We start from the raw sequence: 19,626 nt of genomic DNA, 5'->3' as shown, positions 1-19,626 counted from the left end.
TTACATGATTTACTCATGAAAGTGGCCACTTTCTCATTACTTTCATATATTCTTTTAGTAAGTATCCAAAACATACAAGTTTCATTATATAATTTTTCAAGGTATCTTATATCTGTTTTCACTCTTGTATGCTTTTCATACAAGTTTCGCACAAGACAGATACAAACTTTATAAGATTTATATATATATCTTTTCCATATGGGTTATCTGAGTTGGTCAGTGCATTCAGACTCTTAAATTGGTCCTTTCTGTAGTTCTTCCTCTCATGTTGGCCTCTCTCACTTGCGCTGATCTCTTTGGATGTCATAGTGAGAATTCAAGTGACCTGGAATCGACTCCCGATCATTTTATCTGCTTAATTTGTCATGAAATGACAAAACTGAACTCCCCTCTCTGTCAGACCCCCGTCAGTCTAATGCCTGATCCTCTGAAAAATGGGGGACTGTATATAATGTCTGTGATTCCTGAACAGTTTATGCAAAACTTTAATTAAACCCCTTAAAGCTGAAGTTTGCACTTAAATCACATCTTGATTGTTTGGTTTAAAATCCACTGTGGTGATGTAACAGAGGCAAAACTACAAAAAAAAAAAAGAAGCTCCAAATATTTTTTGTGCAGATTGCTGTGAGTTCGACTAAGAGGGTGAAAGTGTACACCTTTAAAAAGCTGCATGGACCCTCAGAGAGATTTTTTTTTTTTTTAAACAAATACGCAAACTGATGAAACTGAGGCAAAGTGCGCCTGAAGAGCACACAGCAGCTTCGAGGTTTAATATTTTAAACATCGAGAGATCGAGCCGAGGGAAACTGACATCAAAGCTGTCAGGTTGGTTTTACCTCTGCAAACACGTTAAATTAACAACACCAAGAAGAGAGAAGTCAGTTTGCAAGAAAAAAAAAAGTTTATTTCTTGTAAACCTCACAGAGCGAGAGCGCAGCCAAGGTCAGACCTGGAGGAGGGGTAGAGAGGGAGGGTGGGGGGCAACCGAACTGTGACTTTGGGCAAAGAAAACAAAAACAAAATCTATTCTTTCCACATTCAGCTGAACAAACAACCAACTAAAATGTAAATTTGTCACAACATTTTCCAAGAAGCCAATGACAGCAATCTGAGCGAGTGAGAAAAGAAAGAAAAAACAAGCGTCTCCATACACAGTAAGGTGAAAACCACACGCACAACAATGACGGTGAAACCACATCAGACTCGAGAACTTCCTTCTCTCCCTGCGGGAAAACTGCGAGAAGAGTAGAAACAGGAGGAAAAGAAAAAGCAGCCACTCGCCAGATGCTGCAAATACGGTGACATTCACGAACTTCTAGTCCCTTACTGTCAACTATACACCTTCCTCTACTACACCACAGGTCACCACTGCCCATAGACTCCTTAACAGAAACCGCTGTTAAAGTGTTAGCCAATGCATTCACAGTACATTCTTCAACACAGGAATTCCAGTCTTGGCACACAAACCAAAGTGGAAGTTAATTAAATTAACTCAACTCCTTTTTTTACATTTTTTTTTTTTTTTACATTGCACAGTCCATCTTTACAGTTTTCCCTTTCATACAGCAACGTGTGCTTTCCACAGTGAGAAAAGAAAAGAGGGGGGCAGCAGCTAAACCAAAGCATTTGGGGGTTCATCTGTCAGAGTGACTCGAATATGTTGCTGTCAAACATATCTGATTGATTTTATTACAAGGCTGCCGTCCAGAGAGCACAACGATCAACAAATCTGTGTTTTTAGTCCCACTAAACTGATCTCTTCCAGCTTAGCCAGATGCTTCAACGCATTCGGAAGGTTCGGGCAGCATCTCATTAAACTCATGTCCTCAAGGCACTGTGATCATGAATCGTGATGCAGGATTATGCAGAGCAGTGGAAAGCAGACTTGTTTCTGCAACCGGGTGTGGGAATGAAGAGGGAAAACCAAACTGCTGTCACTTTTTACCCCCTTTCAAACAAAAAACAAAGAACAAATCCAGTTTAGACAGCTTAAAAACTGTTTACCGCCAGCACATCCCCAACGCAGCTTAGAGCAGGGTCAATTTGGTGTCCAAATTGTTTTTTCTTTTTAAATAAAAGAGGTCGAGTTGGTGTCATGAGTGCATTACATTCCTCTGATGCTATCTCGGGAGAACAGCTGTTAAAATTAATTTGGATTACAAGTCAGGCTGTAGAATCAAGGAGGGCTCCGTTTTCCAGTTTGTGGAGGGAATGATAAACCCAAAAAGAAAAGAAAAATACAGCAACTGCTCCCCGGAGGTGAGGAGTGAGAGCGATCCTCGATTCTGTGAGGTTTCACTAGACACTTAAAAGAAAAACTGGGGCTTCCTAGCTGATGTGGGATTTTCAAGTTTGTTTGTTTTTTAAGTTTTCTTTTGTTTTAACTACAACAAATACAGTCACACAATACAACATCCTTCTGACCTGGCAAGGAGAGAACCAAACCAAAAAAACCCCAAACAAAAACAAACAAAAAAACCCTCAGGTTCTCAGCCGCGAGGTTGCGGGCCTGCAGGAGCAGTAAAAAGGACAGGAAGATGGATGGCGAGGTGGGGGGGGGGGGGGGGGGGGGGGTTCACTTTTTGAGAGGCTGGTAAACGGAGGCGTTGGGGTCCAGGCTGGAGGGATTGGTGTCCATAAACTTTGAGGAGTAGTGGGGGGCCACGGGGGTCATGCTGCTGGTGTCGGCTGTGTAGGAGATGCTGGGCATGACGGCCATCACTTCTGCTATCTTCTGCTTCAGGTCTTTGATCTCCTGGTCCTTCTGCAGGATCTGACCTGAAAACAGATTTTAACAAGTCAGCCTGAGACATTTAAAACAAAAACAAAAAAGAACAACTCTGAGGACTGTGAACTTTTGTGAACCTTGTGCGATCTCCAGCTGCCTCTTGGCGTCCCCGAGTGCAGAGAAGAGGTCCAGTTTGATCCTGGTCTCTGCACTCAGGCTGTTCTCCAGGTGCTGGGTCTTGTCCTGCATGGCTGACAGCGCTGACATCAGCACCTCTGTGTCTTTTTCGTTTTCTTTATATTTATGAAGCTCCTAAAAGATGGACAGGGAAACAGTGGGGGTCAGGAGGGGAGTGTGTTTGCAGAAAGGGTCAGCAGTTTGGAGGTTTTTCACACCTGATATTCCAGCAGCTTTTTTTGTGGGACAACTGAAAAGATCCAACAAGTCACTTTGTTATGTTAATTCCAACACAGCTCAATGGATGTTTGCGAGGAGGCACACTTAGGCTACGTCCACACTAGCCCGGGTAGATTTGAAAACTGTGTTTTTGTCTGAAAATGCTCCACGTTTTCACACAGTTGCGCGTCCACATTGAAACGGGTGAAAATGCTTACGTTCCAGTACTGCGCATGCGTGAAACACAAGAAGATTCGACCTGCCTCATTTCTGTCTGCCGTTTATTTACTTTCCGGCTCTTTGAAACGTCGTGGCAAAATGTTGAGGAAAAGCACCGAGTTTTTTTAAACGGACTAATAATGAGGTGGAGTTATTGCTGCGAGTAACACAAAAGTACAAAGTTGCAAAAGCGAGACAGAGTTGAAGAATTTGAAGAAAAGCTATCTGAAGCATGTACAGACTGATATTAGTCTTTAATAGGGCTGTCAAAATTGAGAGCAAACAAAACAACTGCTGTATAATGCCCTCCGCTATCTTAGTTTCATTGGTCACATGGCTGCATCATATGACTAACATGCGTCATCGTTTTAGAAAGTCTGCGTTTTCACTGTCCACACTGCAATGTGAAAGCACCGTTTTCAAATGCATGCGTTTTCAGGAGCGCTTTGAAAACGCTGCGTTTTCCATCAGCGAAAACACAGTCTCAGTGTGGATGGGAGGCCAAAACGATAACGCATATATGTGGACTTTATTATAACTTTATTATAGATTTAACAGACCAGGCTAGTATTTCTGCTGCAGTCTTTTATCACCCTGACACTCAGAAACATCTAAAACTTTATAATTTCATCCTGCACAAAATGTCTTGATGCATTCTCAATCATCCAGTAAAGTAAATCTCCAAAAGTTGATTCTGTTCATCTGGACGTAGCGTTTTGTGGGAGAAACGTTTAGTCACTCATCTAAGTGACGTCTTCAGTCTAGGCTGACTGCAGTTTTCCCCAACCTTATAAACAGTACATTTGCATAATGACTGAAACCAGCCCACTGAAGGAACAATGAGATGAGTGACGAAACGTTTCTCCCACAAAACGCTACGTCCAGATGAACAGAATCAACTTTTGGAGATTCTGCACAAAGTGCTTCCTCACTTCCACTTTCCTGTCGCACTTTTCAATGATGGCTGCTACCAGACCCAAAGCAGAAGTGGCCGTGCACACAAGACTGTAAAAAGAAGCATGTGAAAAGACCCAAGCCTCTGATGGACTCATACGTCAAACCAAACAGTGAATTTCTCAAACCTGTACCTGCACTTTTAACTCAAGCTCTCGGATCTGGTCCTCCTTTAGCTTGATGTCCATTGTTAATTTCTTGCACTCCGTTTCTAATTCGGTGATCCGCCGCCGTAGCGTGTCTGTGCACTCCCCTCTGAGAGCAATGGGAAACACAAAGAATGGTGAATGACCCTCGAGGCCCACAGCAAACCACAAGTAACAGAGCTGGTGAGCCAGATGTGTACACACCTGGATGCTGCTGCTAGTGCTACTGCTCTGGCTGCTGTGGCCTCCTCTAACTTCTTTCTCTTCTTCTCCTCTGAGAGCTGCTTCTCGGCGGCAGCTCGGGCCTCCTGCTCCACTTTGAGCCTCTTCTCCAGTTGGCCCACTGTCTGTTTGTCCTTCTGCTTTGCCTGCACAGCATTATGGAGCCTACAGGAGCACAAAAGCCACAGAGCAGCTTGTTAGCACAACAGGAAGTGAGACCCTAAGGTAAATGGTAAATGGACTGGTTCTTATATAGTGCTTTTCTACACTTCTGAGCACTCAAAGCGCTTTACACAACTTGTGCATTCACCCATTAATAAAAGCGCATTTTCTTAGTGCTTTCTAACTAACATTCACACACATTCATACTCCGATGGATGCATCGGAGAGCAATTTGGGGTTCGTATCTTGCCCAAAGATATTTGGCATGCAGACTGGGGGAAGCCAGGAACCACCAGCCTTCCGATCAGTAGATGAGCTGCTCTACTGCCTGAGCTACAGCCACCCAGGACGTCTGGAAGGCAAACCTCAGAGGCAACCCTACCAAACATTTACTGTAGATTTTTAGGGGACTTTTATTTTTATTATTATTTTATTAGACAAAACCTAAAGTTCTCGATGCAAACCCCCACCGCGCTCCTTCACCCAGTTGTTTTCTTTATGTTTGTTTGTTTTTAACTCTCCTCCACGATGGCAGCAGCACCACTCACTTGTTCTGCAGCAGTTCGTTCTCCTGCCGCAGTTGGCCCAGCTCGGTGCGTATCGAGCGCTCGGCGCTGCCCAGTGAGCCGATCTGGCTGCGCAGGTCCTGCTCCACCTGCCGGCTGGCCTGTAGGTCCGCCTTCAGCTTCTTGACATCCTGCTCAAGTCTGTCCCGGGCAGGAGCATGACAAGAGGTGAGAAACACACAGAGGTCACGAGAAGGAAACACAACAAAAATCAAAGTTTGAGAAGCACAGCAACATTTAAATTCAGGTGCAGTTAAAGCCACAGCAATAATAAAATCAAGATGATTGAGGAAAAAAAAAACATTTGAGAAACCCTGCCCTCTATCTGTGGCTTTTATTTTTCTCATTCCTTTACACAAGGGAACTTCTCTCTAAAACCTCTGACTCTCCTCCTAAGTGAATGAAGAAGGCGGGTTTCTTTTAGTCAGTGGGAAGAATAAAACGAGGGTCAGATGTCTGATGAGGAGAAAAGAACAGGACAGTTCAACAAACGTGCAACGTTTTGAAAAGTGGCCTTAACTCGTAATCATCGTGAATAAAATTTTTGCCATTTTCAAACTATTTTACATGAAACCATGGATCACAGGGAGATGTGTTAATATCAGCAAACCAGTAAAAAATCATTTTAAAAATTATACAAAACAAGCAAAAAATAAATAAATAAATAAAATATAGTCAGGTCCGTGAATAACTGGTAAAATAAAGTTTTCTTCTGTACACCATCTCAGTGAATGCTAAATGAAAAAAGCAGGAAGTTACTGCATATGTACACAAATGTTAATAATCTGTAAACAGTTAATTTGATGCTTTTGTTAAATCCCTTAAATTAAAGTTCGAGCTCGGCACTTCGATCCCAGTTCTGCCTCTGGAGATAAAAATCAGTTAGTTGCTAAACTTTTTACGAGACAACCTTCCCTGATTAATGTTCTGGAGGCTAAAACTGAACTCGGCTGAAATAAACCTCATAAGCCGCTTTCCCTTAAAAGAAGCTTCACTCCTGATATCGCTGATGAGGTCAGAACGGTGCATTTATGAATATAAACCATGTCTGTGTCTTCTTACCGAACCAGTGCTTCCGGCTTGCTGAGCTGGTTGTTGGGGATGCAGTTGTCGGTGGGGTCCCTGTGGGAGCCGCCCGACGTTCCTTTCATCAGTAGCTTGTGCTTCTTCTCGTTCTTCCCCGCAAACGACGACGTGGGCGTGGGGACGCTGCCGTTGGTGGTGCTGTGGCCGCGGGGCGAGGAGTTAAGCGCCGCAGTGTTGCTGCTGGCATTTTTGCAATTTTTGGAGGACGACGATGAGGAAGAAGAAGAGGAGGAGGAATTGTTGTCCTCTTTAAGGAGCAGGTTCTCTGTACTGCCCAGCTCTGTGTTCAGTCTCTTGTTATTCATATGGTTCTCCATATACTCCATCTCCTGGAGTTTAGAGTCCACTGATGATGGCAGGATGCTGTTATGCTGTTTTTTAGCTTCCCCTCGTCCCTCTTTCCCTTTTTCTCTATATTCTAGCTCCGGCAGTTGTGCCAATGTCTTTTTATTGACTGGGGCGCCATTCTGTGACACTGGAGGTGTGTCCACTTCAGATATACCTTTAGCTGCCGTCGCCGCTGTGGGAGCACAGAAACACAGCAATGTTTATGTGAATATTCATGTGTATTAGAGGTGTGATGGTACGTAAATCACAACACGTTAACCCTCAGGGGTCAAGGGTAGAAATACTTTTGATTTTATCTTCATATTTAACCTATAAACCCATTTACCTTGCTGTGTGAGAGACTTTGGACTATTTCGACAGACTGTATTAACACAATGGACCGAAAATGGCACAAAAAACGAAATATATATTTTTTTTTTTACTGTGAAAACCACAAACATGTTTAGTGAACTAAACCTGACTTTAAATGCAAATATACAATGTAAACTTCAAATATATGTACAAACCTGGCTAACGGTTAGCTAAAGTTAACTACAACAATTTACATTCAAATTCAGTCAGTTCTTTCAACTACTTACAAAACAATCAGGTAAGGCTGTTCGACATAACGATATATATCGGATGACGATATGAAAACGTCTGTCATTTCCTAGTTTGCCTCGTGGTGTAGCAAAATAAACTGTTTACAGCATCGTTTTGATGGTCACTGTAGAATTTCTTAAACTTCTATCTTTGTCTTATATTTAAAATAACCACACTACGGACGGACAAGCGACTGTTTTTATGCGTTGTCGTTAGCAACAACGACGGTAAAACCATCGCTTGGCTCCGCCATCCGCTTGTTTATTTTCCACATAAATTTTTCAAAATAAAGCTGAAGATTCTGTTGAGATTTTTCAAAATAAACTGAATCACGTGAAATAGTATGTAGAGTATTTACGGGCGAGAAGCTAAAAAGAGCCGTCAGGTGCTAGAAAATAAACCTTAGAGCGGACTTTTCCCCGCAGCAGCACGCCGTGTAAAAATGCTCACAAAGAAAGTTGCGGCAGTTTCAAATTATTTAACACTCAATTCCAGGTACACAACGCCCAGCTGAAAACACTTCACGTAAGTCGACTTGCCCGAGATTCACAGAATTTACAGAAAATATTTTATATAAAGTAAAATGTTTGTGATATATATCGTTGTCAGGACGATAAATGTCTTATATCGGGATATGAGATTTTGGTCATATCGCACAGCTCTAAAAATCAGGCGTCGCAATAAGATTCCACACATATTATTTGCACTACTCCCAAAATAATAGTTCCTGTCCACGACAAGATAGAGGGGGACATTGCAAGCCTGACACCTCCAGGGTGTATCTACTCCTGATGTCCACCTGGAGACAGCGTTTACATTTCAATCTGTCTCCAGTGGCTTTCTGGCCAGAGTCTGTGACATTCAGCAGCAGCCGCATTGTTTTGACACACAAAACAAATTTAAAAAAAAAAAAAAAAAAGTCCACATTACACACCGACTACACACTGCAAACAATTAAATGTCACTAAACTCTCAAATCTCAAAACTCGTCTCCCTTTCGCCACTATCATTCCCACAATTTTCCCCTCTTCCTCAGCAACCACATGGTGGTGTTGGCATGTAATTTTCTGATTGGTTGATGCATTTTTCACCAATAGTAAAGAGGCTATCCTTAGAAAACTGTTATACAGTTTCTTCCTGCACCAAATGAGACAGTTTTCAGGAAAAAGCTGAGTTTAAATTATTTATCGTAAGTCTGGTTTATTGGCCTATCAACAAAATGTAAAAACTGGTACATAGTTTGAAGTCTGCACTTTCAACACGTGTTTAAACAGAGTCTCAGTGAGGCTGGGTCTTGTTGATACATAATCTTAAATCTGTTACGTGATCTGGACTAGGGCTGGGCCATATTATACCGTTCACGGTAATACCGGTATAATGTTAGGCAACGATAGGAAAATGAAATATCGCGATAGAATGGGAGTAAAACGCGCATGCGCAGTGCCTTTGTTTTCATACGCACATGGCCGATTGTTGAGTGAAACAGATGAACCAGAATTGGTTTGTAAAAATGGTGCAACTTCTGTGATGTGGAACTGGTTTGGTGTTTGTCCGTCAGATACACGACAAAGCACATTTTTTTGCAGAACATGCAAGCGGCCGTCGTTATTGTCGTATTTGTCGGACTAAGATGCCCTTAAATCTGGGAGTAATCTGGGTCCTAAACTCCGTATATTTCAGGTCAAACGAACACTGCAGCATCACTAAGAGTTAAAAACTGTCTAAATTCTTTCATCTTTAATAAAACGATCAGCATTGCTGCTTTACCAGGTGTAACTATGAAGTTTAACTTCCAGGCATCCATGAAAACAAAATGTATTACATTTAACGGAGTTAGAAGCTAGCAGGAAGCTAGCGGAAGTTAGCTCGCTAGTTTCGCTAGTTACCTAAGCATGATATAGCATGTTCTGACTGAGAGATTTCTGAAAAAAATCAAACGTACAGCTCTGCTATCACTTCCAACATAAATGAAGACAGAAAACTAAACAGCAGTGACGTTTGTAGGGTTACTGAAGTTGGGCTAGCTGGTATATAATGATGTGCTACGTGATCGCTAGCGACACAGCTACGTTAGCATAACATAAACAGTGAAGCTGGAGGACGAACACTAACACTTTTCCACTTATAAAAGTTAACGTGAAGGTTCCTCATGGTTAGAGACAAATGCAATCGCATGGCAGGATGCTGTAAAAGGACCAATCTTCAGTCAGGAGAACAACTGAGATAATCCATCCACAATACGAGGTTAGTCATTAGTATACTGCAACAACATGGGAATAGAGCCGCTGCCAGAGAATTCAACATTAATGAATCAATGGTACAAAAGTGGAGGAAGCAAGAAGAATGAGTTTAATAAAGTTTGATTTATCTGACTGCTTTGTTTCGCTTAATGTGCCTTATAATCCCGTGCACCTTATGGTCCGAAAAATACGTACTGCACACTGCAGTTTAATGTTGCAAAGCACCTCTTTTTAACTTCAGTGGATATTATACATGGTTATGCTCAGGATATGTCAGCCCATTTCTACTGGAAATGCCTTTTGGTTAAACTTTCAGCAAGGAATTTGCATTTGCACTGTTACATTTTTATAAAGCTTTAATGTACATAAAAACCAGCTTCTTGTTTAAGTGAAAATAAATGGAAGGTTGTCTTTTTGCGCTAGTAATGTTGTGGAGTTGTATTTTGTCTCGCATCAATTATATCGTCAGTTATATCGTTATCGCAAATTTTCAAATATATATCGTGATAAATATTTTTGGCCATATCGCCCTGCTCTAATCTGGACACGCCGGCGCATCCGTCGACTCCAGAGGGTTAAAAGTCCATTTATGTCCAACAGATCGGTTTTGCTCGACCCTCGTATATTTTCACTGAGCTCTAGCTGAGTGACATGCAACGGCTACAAAAATTCAGGCAAAGTTAATAGCAGCAGTTCACCTGCATGCATGCAGATGAACATGTGTGCTCATTAAACTCTCTCAATGCTTTCATTGAAAGCCTTTATTGTTATCACAGAAGCGAGTGTTGCTGTGGTCGACCTCGTTCTTGGCACCGCCTCTTTGCTGCCTGCGTGTTTGAAACTGAACTTCTGGCCTTGACGGTTTGTACTGTAATTTGCATTAACTATGAACATACTGCACTTACTCTTTACCTGTTACATCATCATTATATAAAGTATATATGCAAGCCTCCATATGTTATATCTGAAACAGGACTTTCAGTTACACCTGTGAACACTGACAGCAGGCTCAGGTGTTTTATTTGTGAAAAAAGTGACTGTGGCTACGACCTCACATCGTTTTCACACCAGCTCCTCACACATCTGTCTAATCACACCCAATGTGGTGACTGAGTGGAAGGAGTGTTTATCTAAACTGTGAGGCAGGTGCACATGTGACCACACACTTTGGATAGAAAGGGAAGACGTACGATTTATTTGACTGAAATGATTCATGAGAAACAAATGAGAGCTTGACCAAAGCTGTGATTAGAAAGGATGTTCAAAATTATATGAAGAGGATCAAACCTCTAAAACTAAAATCGGCCTCCATGTTTCACAGCAAAAATAAAAAAAGAACTTTGTAGTCGTAGAGTGGAGCCACATTGAGCCATACAAGCTAAATCACCAGACAGACATTACATTCTTTGCTCAAACTACCTGATAGTACCAGAGCGCCAAACACATGAACCATTAAAATGATAAAATGGAAAGTGCACTGCAAAATGGAAATGTTGTTTTTATCTGAATGACTGAAGCACACTGTTTAAATCTAGACAAGACTTTACCTTTTCATCCATCTTTACTAATATTATAGCACTTACTATACATCTTCCAGGTGGCAGAATTCAAATAAGTAAAACTGGAACAACTACTCGGCTGCCCGTGTTTGCAATGAAGCGCAATCAAGGCGTCCACACGGGAAGTGATTAGCAGCCCAAAGACCCAACATGAAGGGACTTCAAACAACAGTGAGTGAAATAACCCCTGGGAATACAAATTTCAAGGTGAGAAACTACCAATGAAAAGGTCACCTCTGTCAGCTATCAAACAATAAACAACAAGGGAATCACGTCCTGTGTAGACCTGGAGACCTAACCACTTAAGCCATGAACAATCGAATCACTGCCTTAGGGCAGCGAGCTAACAACCACAGCATGGACGGAGTGAGAAGATAATCAAGGACATAACGAGATTTCTGCATGTGTGCAGGTTTGAATCTTACCTTCTTCGGCTTCGCGCTCTTGCCTCTGAAGCATCTGTTGCTCTGGAGGCAGAGCCTGCTGTAGAAGCTGCATGTAAAACTCATTCTCCTTCTGCACCTCCTTTTGCTTCCGGAGGCGCATTTTATAGCTTACATAGCTCTTGAAGCCGAAGCCCAACGTGACAACGGGGTAGCCGATGCTACGGAGACGAACACAAAACGCACATTCATGAGGTCACTGGGCACAGATGAAGGGTTACTACAATTTTTTACTCCAATTTTTTTTTCCTAATGAAAACAATTAAAACAGTCAAAATATGCTTATGCAGACACTAATGTACCTCCAAGTAAAATCTATGTGTGGGAAGCACTTTGTGACTTCAAAAATCTCTTTGCCAACTTCATAAAAAGGGGAAAAAAGTTCAAAAATAAATTCACACAGAAATACAAATGCAGGTATTTGGTATTCATCAGTGACAATAATAAATAAAAACAGGACCAGGATTAATTTATTTGGACCAGTCTCATATCAAAATTAGAGTCGTCAGGCTTTGTCATTTGCAGGCATTCTTTTCCTTTTTCATCTCACATACTCACACACGGAGACACCTTACGTGACCGTAAGTTGAATAAAAGCTTCCCGAGAGTTAAACCTGACTGTCATCCTTCTACTTTCTCACTTAACTCTGACTGAACAGAACAAATTAAAAATAAGAGTCACAGGGAGCCTGCTGTCAAAGATCAGTGCAGTCCTGGAAACACCAGGAAAATGTGCAGACATCTGCATACAAAGACTCTTTAAGTGTAAGCAGATGAATCATGCTTACACGTGTAGACTTGGTCACGTGTCATGTTTAAAAGTACACAATAAGGCACATTTAGATGTATTGTGTACTTTTAAACATGATCTTAGTGGTTTTATGTACTGAATGAAGCAGTGTGAACATTATAGTTCATACGCTTATTTTTTTTCATCTTTACCTAAAAAAATATCTGTTAGCTGCGTTCAAGACAGTGAACTTAAGCTGTAACAGAACAGTGGCTCACCAGTGTGCAGCAAAAGGGCGACATAGGTCCACGTGGAAGTTCTTCAGGTCTTTGAATCTGATGGCTGCCTCGATGTACACAAAGAGTATCCATAGAGACACGGTGGGTAGACAGACCCCCCTCTCTGAAAAAGCAAAGCAGCACAAAGATGTGAGAGCATGACTCATTTACAAAGCAGTAAATATTTTTTAAAAAAAGTGCCTAAGGCGTCAACTTTTTGTATTTCTTTCAGTTTAGGAGGTTTAGGAAATGCTGAAGTAGAGGCTCATGGTTCAACACAACAACACAACCAGTGTTGGACGAGAAGATCAACAACCAAAGACACCATGCTGAACACTAAAGCGTCTTCCCCTCACAGCTTATTAATTTAACACTGACATCAGAACAGGACTCTGTATCTGTGGATACCTGAAGGTATCAGTATCGGATCGACCAACATCTCAGATTCTTCCACCCAAACTCTGAGACAATATCATAATTTAAGGATTCATTTACAATTTTAAACATTTTCAGAAGTGCAAAAAGCACGAACTTTTTCATAGAGAGGTGCACACGGAAAATGCATAACATGTTGGTCGGGCTTGTTGAAGAAGGAATTTCAACAACTAATCAATGTCATCAGCATGAAAATAGATGGGAATGTGTTTGTAGCATCACATTTTTATGGAAATGATGTCAGCCATTAAACCCCCCCACCCCAAGCATACAGTTTATATGTTTATGGACATGTTTGTGAATTGTTAACTGCACATAAAACAGTATAGTACAGTAAGATTTCCAACATGGGGTGGTCAGAATACAGACGGTAACCATTGTTTCAGGGGCTCTAAACACTGATTTCCCACTAGGCTGTGGAGAGCTGGGGGATATTAATACTCCTGTGATGTCCTCTCGGTCTGAATGTCACTGGTGAGTACGGCTGGAGAGCTCAGAAAGCAACTGGGAGCCAGTTTCAGTTCCCCCGCCCCAAATTGGCACTAACATTTCAATCTGACACCCGGCCTTCGGTCAGCTCAGGGGGACCCCGCTAAATCAGACTGACAACTAATCCTCAGAGGCCAGCTTACTTACACATGGCGTGCAAAATTCTCAGAAACAACTATTTGTAAATACAACGACAGAGAGTAACCGAGAGTCGCACAACGCCTTCACACCTGCTTTTCCCCTGAAGGGACGGTTGTTTTTAAGTGGTGATAAGCGTGACTACAAAGGATGAGTTATTTTAGCAGTTCATGAGTGAATGATTTACAGCACACATTTACATCCCGAGGACAAAAAAAAAAAAAAAATCCCAAACAAAAGGAAAGATTGTGATAAAAATATGGTCAACCAGCATTTATTTAAAAATGGATTTAATTTTTTAAATATTACATTTAATTTTTAAACATACAAAATATCCCTAAAGGTCAACACTGCATAGCCTTACCTGTGTGCCAAACATACTGCACCCACACGTAGGTACTGGCAGCAAAGAACAGCCATTGCACTGGGATGAAGAGGAGGCAAATGATGTCCGAGGTAAACGCCACACACACAAAGAATACTGAAAAGGCCTGTTGGGCAGAGGAAAGGCGATTATTACCAACATCGCAGGCAGAAGAAGAAGTGTACATTATCAGATGTTTCATTAGAGAGGCTGGATACCAAAGTTTTCATAGTTCATTTTACTTTTTCCCATTTAATTGCTCTTTTTGTGTAATTTTATTTTTACCTTTTTGAGCCCTTTTGTCTCGCACCTTATTTATTAGGAATTCCCCAACTTGTTGGATAAGTAAAGCCTGTTACCTTAATTAAAAATGTGTCATCAGTGGTAAATGAATGACATTTTTGGTTCTTTCTTCTCTGTGAGAAGCAAACACTTCCTATCCGGCAGCACTGATAATGGCCCCGAGGCTAAACTAAAATTATGATTTCACGTTAGAATAAGGAGATTTGGGACAGAGAAGGGCCCGCAGGCCTGATGAGATCTCTGCTGTTTGTATGTGAGAGGAGCGCTCTGATCCTAAGAGGCAGCAAACAAGATTACTGATAAGAACAACATGTTGTCTTTGCGATTGTAGCAGGACTCGACTGCCTCACATCCAGGGAACTGACACTTTTATGCTGATAACCTGAAAGGCTGTTTTATTCCTCACTGCTCTCACCTGTACATCAACCCAGCTAACCACATTTTCCCATCAAGTGTCTGGCACTTCTCCTGGAGTGTGGTTATGTCAGTGCTCATTTTACCATTCATTCGTTTATTTATATATATATATATATATATATATATATATATATATATATATATATATATATATATATATATATATATATATATATATATATATATATATATATATTTTTTTTTTTTTTTTTTTTTTTTTTTTTTTTTTAAATCTAAGGTTGTGCAATTCACACCAAAATCTACATTCAATAACAAGAATTCTCAACGCAACATTATTGTGCATTCACTTTTTTGCTATAAATCCATATAAACACTTTTCTTTAACAATCACACTCACTCCTAAAAAAACATTTTGGCAGGTCAGCTTTAACCAAGATTGTCGGAGGAGCAAGTTTTGGTTAACAAGCTAAAGGAATGATCAGTTGTGATCTCAATACTCATCAAAATGAATGTGATTCTGATTTTTGTTTTAGCATCCCAGGTTTAATTTGCTCCAAAACATAGAGCCTGGTCATAGTTTGTGGTCTGCTGAACTTTAAAACCTGTACGAGCTCTCAGAGTTTATCACGAGTTTCTTTGGGGGATCAGAATGAATAAATATTCCTCCATAACTCACACATGGGACAAATATGACGTGCTGACCATCACAATCCGACCACCAACATCCAAATAGGAAAACTAAACACATCCCAAAAACCTGTGACAGACTCGAACTCCACCTCCTTGAACTGCAGTTTGTTGCAGCAGAACTTCAGAGAAGCATGCGAGTGGACTCAAATGTTCACATGTGGCAGGCAACATTATAAGAAGTGTGCAAAAATTCTTAAATTCGCAAAAAAAACTAGGGGTAACTCATTTTGTTTATGCTGAAACTTTTCCCTCACTCCATTCATTAGAGGTCCCCAGACACCATCACCAGGAGTCTTCCTCCAGCCAGTGGCTATGTTCAAAGGCAGTCATGTTTTCAGTGTGAAAAGCTTCTTCTCCATCAAGCACTGATCAGGTTTCTCAGAAAAATGTTTGGCATCACTGTCAGTGTTACAACACAGTAAAAATAAATAGAGTGCCCTTATGTTTTCTAATATCCCTCTACTACACACTGTCCATTATGTTGTAATGAATTCAAACACTCTTCCACAATTAAAACTCATTTAATTCACTAACAGATAAATCATGTGATTAAGAGCTGGTCTCAAGGGGAAATGCAAAAGTAAAAGTGAAGCCATTTCTGATCTGGATAGCTATGCGCTGCCAAATGAATCGGGCAATATGACCAACTGGATAGCACAGTGAGTCTCCTGCTGAGTCCAGCTGGATGAGCGGTTTCTTGTTTTCGTTTATCCTCCCACAATGAACGACTACTGTCCAATACGGTGGAGTTGGAGTCTGTCACAGGGTGAGAGTCCCTGCCGACCACTGCTAGCTTTCCAAAAAAAGAGCGTCGGTTTTGTCAACTAGTGAATCGATACTATGCCATCTAAGATGGTTGAAAATACACAAACAAAAACAGACAATTAACTGAGAGACTGAGACTATATCAGTGAGACCATGTGCAGGAAGCACTCACCTGTGTTTATAAATATGAAATATTACACTGAGCTATCTTTACACAGTATTGCAGGTCCGAGTTAGCGACACAGGCTAAATACTCCAATGACTTCAGTTCTATCATATCTATAGGTATGGCCCTGTATTCGCACACATCAGTGAACTGAACAAAGGATTCTGGTTCCCCAGAAGTTTGGATTAAAAAATATACGAAGTCAGGCCTTTGCAGTAGCTGTTCATTAACTACAGAGGAAATTGCCCCTACATATGAGGCCCCCTCCATCATAAGACCCTACTAAAACCTGACTGAACACCCATTTTTGAAAAATTCTGATTACTTTTTATCTATGTTACTTTTTTTTTTTAATGTGTGGTACTGTTTTATTCTTTTGGCTGCAAATCAGACTATGTAAATTCTGTGCATCTTTTCAGTTGTTCAGTGTGTAGTCCATACTTTAAGTCATCTACTCACCAGCCCCTGGTATCTAAAGGAGTCGTACACGCTCCGGATGAAGAGCCAGAATGGCCAGAGGTACTCAAACCTGAACTCAAGTACAAAATCTGCCAGTAGCACCAGTGCCCAGACCACCAGGAACTTCAGGTACAGGAAGGTACTAGAAATACATTTACAAACAAAAACAAAAAACCCTGAATGACAGAAAACTGTTTTCCAACACAAACACACAAGAAAATTTAAGAGTCTAGACTGGTAATGACATTTGTTGCAGCGTAGATTTTCTCAAGCAAGTATTTCCATAAATGCACAAAAAGCAATTATGAGTTTATAGTTATTAGTTCACATCAGATGCACTCAATAATAGTGAGAATAAAAACTGTGAGGAAGTACAACTGCTCACTTTCTTGTTTGAACAAAAACCACCAGAAGCACAAAAAAAAAGCCTGACTAAAGCTTCCTATCTCATGGCTTCAGCTGGACAACAGTGCCAAGCAATTTAAAAGAGGCACTTGGAAACCAAATCTCTCTTCTGCCTGCTGTGACAGAGCAAAGAACCTGAACCCCAGGCAGCAAGAACATGTGTTTGATTGTGGGAAAATATAGCCAAAAAAAAAAAAAAAACCTTGATAGTGCCTACATGTGAAAATATAGTACTGAGCAAAAGTCTAGAGCCATCCCTTCCGGATTTATATTTTGCTAGGAAAATGGGAAAGAAGTGTAGCAATTTATTCTTCAACACAGCCTGGACGCTCTTCAAGAAATCCCTGCAATTTCTTAAAGCAGCCCTCAGAAATAGTTTTCCAGGCTTCCTGGAGGAAAATCAAAGCTCTTCTCTGGATGTTGGCTCCCTTGTGTTCTGTTGTCTCTCATAAGACAATCCCACCATGCTTCAATCATGTGGAGGTCCAGGTTCTGGCGAAGCCAATCCATGACTGCCCTGGTACACTTTTACTGGATGGGCAGTCTGTCAGGGATAACTGTCATCCTGAGAAATGAAGCTGTTGCCACTGATCTTAAGTACAGTTCTAGTGTAATTTGGCATATCTCAGCCTTTTTGCCCCATTTTTCTTCCTTAAGAATGGCTTCTTGGCAGCCACCCTTCCACTGACAGCATTTCTGACGAGGCTTCAGCCAACATTAAACGATCAACTGAAGGACCAGATGCAGCTCTCGGGACTGCATCTGGTCTGCATCTCATGCTTCTTTACAATTTAATTTTTCTTTTTGCCAGTTGTCTGTAGACACAACACTGGTTCAGTTAGGTAACTATTTTTTTCTTGAAGGATTCATAGGTCAAGATTGGAAGGCATTCCTCTGAACATGGTCAAGTTGAAGGACTGGACTGAAAACGTGGGGAAAAAAAACAAAAAAAATATAGCCAAAGTGCAAAATGTTTTTAAACTAACTTCAGAAAGCCTGGAGAACTATTACAAGTACATCTGGCTCCTTGGACACAAAAAAAACATGAGGAGTGGCTCAAGACTTTTGTTTTGCCTTGGGCACAAGAAGTTGGAAGACGATTTCTCTGCTGACAAAGACTGTAGGAGAATGAAGTAAGATGTGTACCTGGAGCTGAAGATTTGGATATGACATCGGTGCCACACTGCAGCAGGGATATAAACACTGCTCTAACCTCTTGCTGCTTTTATCCTGCATTTGCTAGAGACCCAGAAAGTGGCCCACTGGGGGTGCTCTGATGTCGGGGGGAGGCACCTGTTCAATAATTCAAACATTGCCCCACATTTCCAGGTCCTCATGCCACGTGTGTAAACTAAATGGCCTTTAACGTTAATATGTATGAAGCCACACACAGCTGGAGACTGGAAGCACAGCCAAGCCACTGAGAGCTGTTAAAAGCGAGTGACAGCAGCCTTATCGACACGTTTGTGGTTAATGTTACACCACTGTCGTTGAGGCTCATGTGATGATGTTGGCAATAATAAGCTGGTGGACCTGCTAACAGCGAAGCAGCTAACTTTGGCACCTTCAGCCAGTGACAGCTGACTCTGGCGCACAGTTAACACCCGGGATTCTTTAGTTATCATGAAAAAGTCAGCTGCAGTGTAATTCAATTAGTAACTGTGCTATGGAGCCGGAGTCAAAGCTCAAAACAGGCTGTTTTGGGGCCTAGCGCTATAGTTAGCTTACATGCTAGTGTAGCATATAACGAAAACATACTAGAGCTAGCTGCCTGGCTAGGTTAACAGGCTGTCAAGAAGTGGCAGCAGCTGTGAGGTTAGGGAGGCGTATTAACGCAAACAACCCATTCATTTCCCTTCGTTGAGCAGGCTCCGTGTAAGTTACCTGCCGTATATCCCCTCGGTGATTCGGTTCCGTTTTAACGGCCGTCGGAGTTTGCTGCAGTCCGCATTGCGCCGCTTCATCCTCCTCCACTTGGCTTTGGCCTTCGAGTACCCGCCGTAATCTTATCCAGTTTTCTTGCGTGTGCGGACAGAGATAATAAATAAAGGTGCTTGTGATATATATCGCTGTTGTTATTATTTTTTTCCCCCACTTGAAACAAAGAAATAAATAAATGACTATTCGGGGAACCTCCTCTTTTCTGTTAGCGCAGGCTCAATAAGCCCAGAGCGCGTTGTGTTTTACCTAGTGTGGCTGTCAGACGGCCGGTGCGACCAATCACCGTTTCCGTCAAGGACTCCTTTTTTGACAGACACACAGAAGAGCCAATCACTGCCCTCAGTGGCTGCTCACTGAGCGCTCATCACCGTTTGTGGAGCGTCTTGGCGTTCAACCAATCAGATTGTTGTGAACAAATTGGGCATCCCCGATCG

General features: G+C 41.5%; 1 protein-coding gene and 1 long non-coding RNA gene across 2 annotated transcripts in view; one reads left to right on the top strand and one right to left on the bottom strand.

Annotated features, from left to right (window-relative positions):
• The window catches only part of LOC145422353 (uncharacterized), a 203,909-nt gene extending 192,269 nt beyond the window's left edge, over nt 1-11,640 (top strand). The window contains exons 2-3 of the long non-coding RNA XR_013903636.1: nt 9,567-10,510; nt 11,247-11,640. This is a non-coding gene — a long non-coding RNA (uncharacterized LOC145422353). The remainder of the gene's footprint in view (nt 1-9,566; nt 10,511-11,246) is intronic.
• On the bottom strand, nt 879-19,421 carry maco1b (macoilin 1b). Its single transcript, XM_026151985.2, has 11 exons — nt 19,136-19,421; nt 16,847-16,988; nt 14,086-14,212; nt 12,660-12,783; nt 11,634-11,812; nt 6,456-6,999; nt 5,376-5,534; nt 4,648-4,830; nt 4,432-4,552; nt 2,866-3,040; nt 879-2,778 (listed from the first exon to the last, which is right to left on the bottom strand). The coding sequence occupies exons 1-11, from the start codon at nt 19,213-19,215 to the stop codon at nt 2,576-2,578; spliced, it is 2,037 nt and encodes a 678-aa protein (XP_026007770.1). The 5' UTR covers nt 19,216-19,421; the 3' UTR covers nt 879-2,575.
• Between the last annotated feature and the right edge of the window lie 205 nt (nt 19,422-19,626).

This window comes from Astatotilapia calliptera, chromosome 19 (assembly GCF_964374335.1).
Source record: "Astatotilapia calliptera chromosome 19, fAstCal68.1, whole genome shotgun sequence".
NCBI lineage: Eukaryota > Metazoa > Chordata > Actinopteri > Cichliformes > Cichlidae > Astatotilapia > Astatotilapia calliptera.
This window is presented reverse-complemented; position numbering and strand designations above follow the sequence as displayed.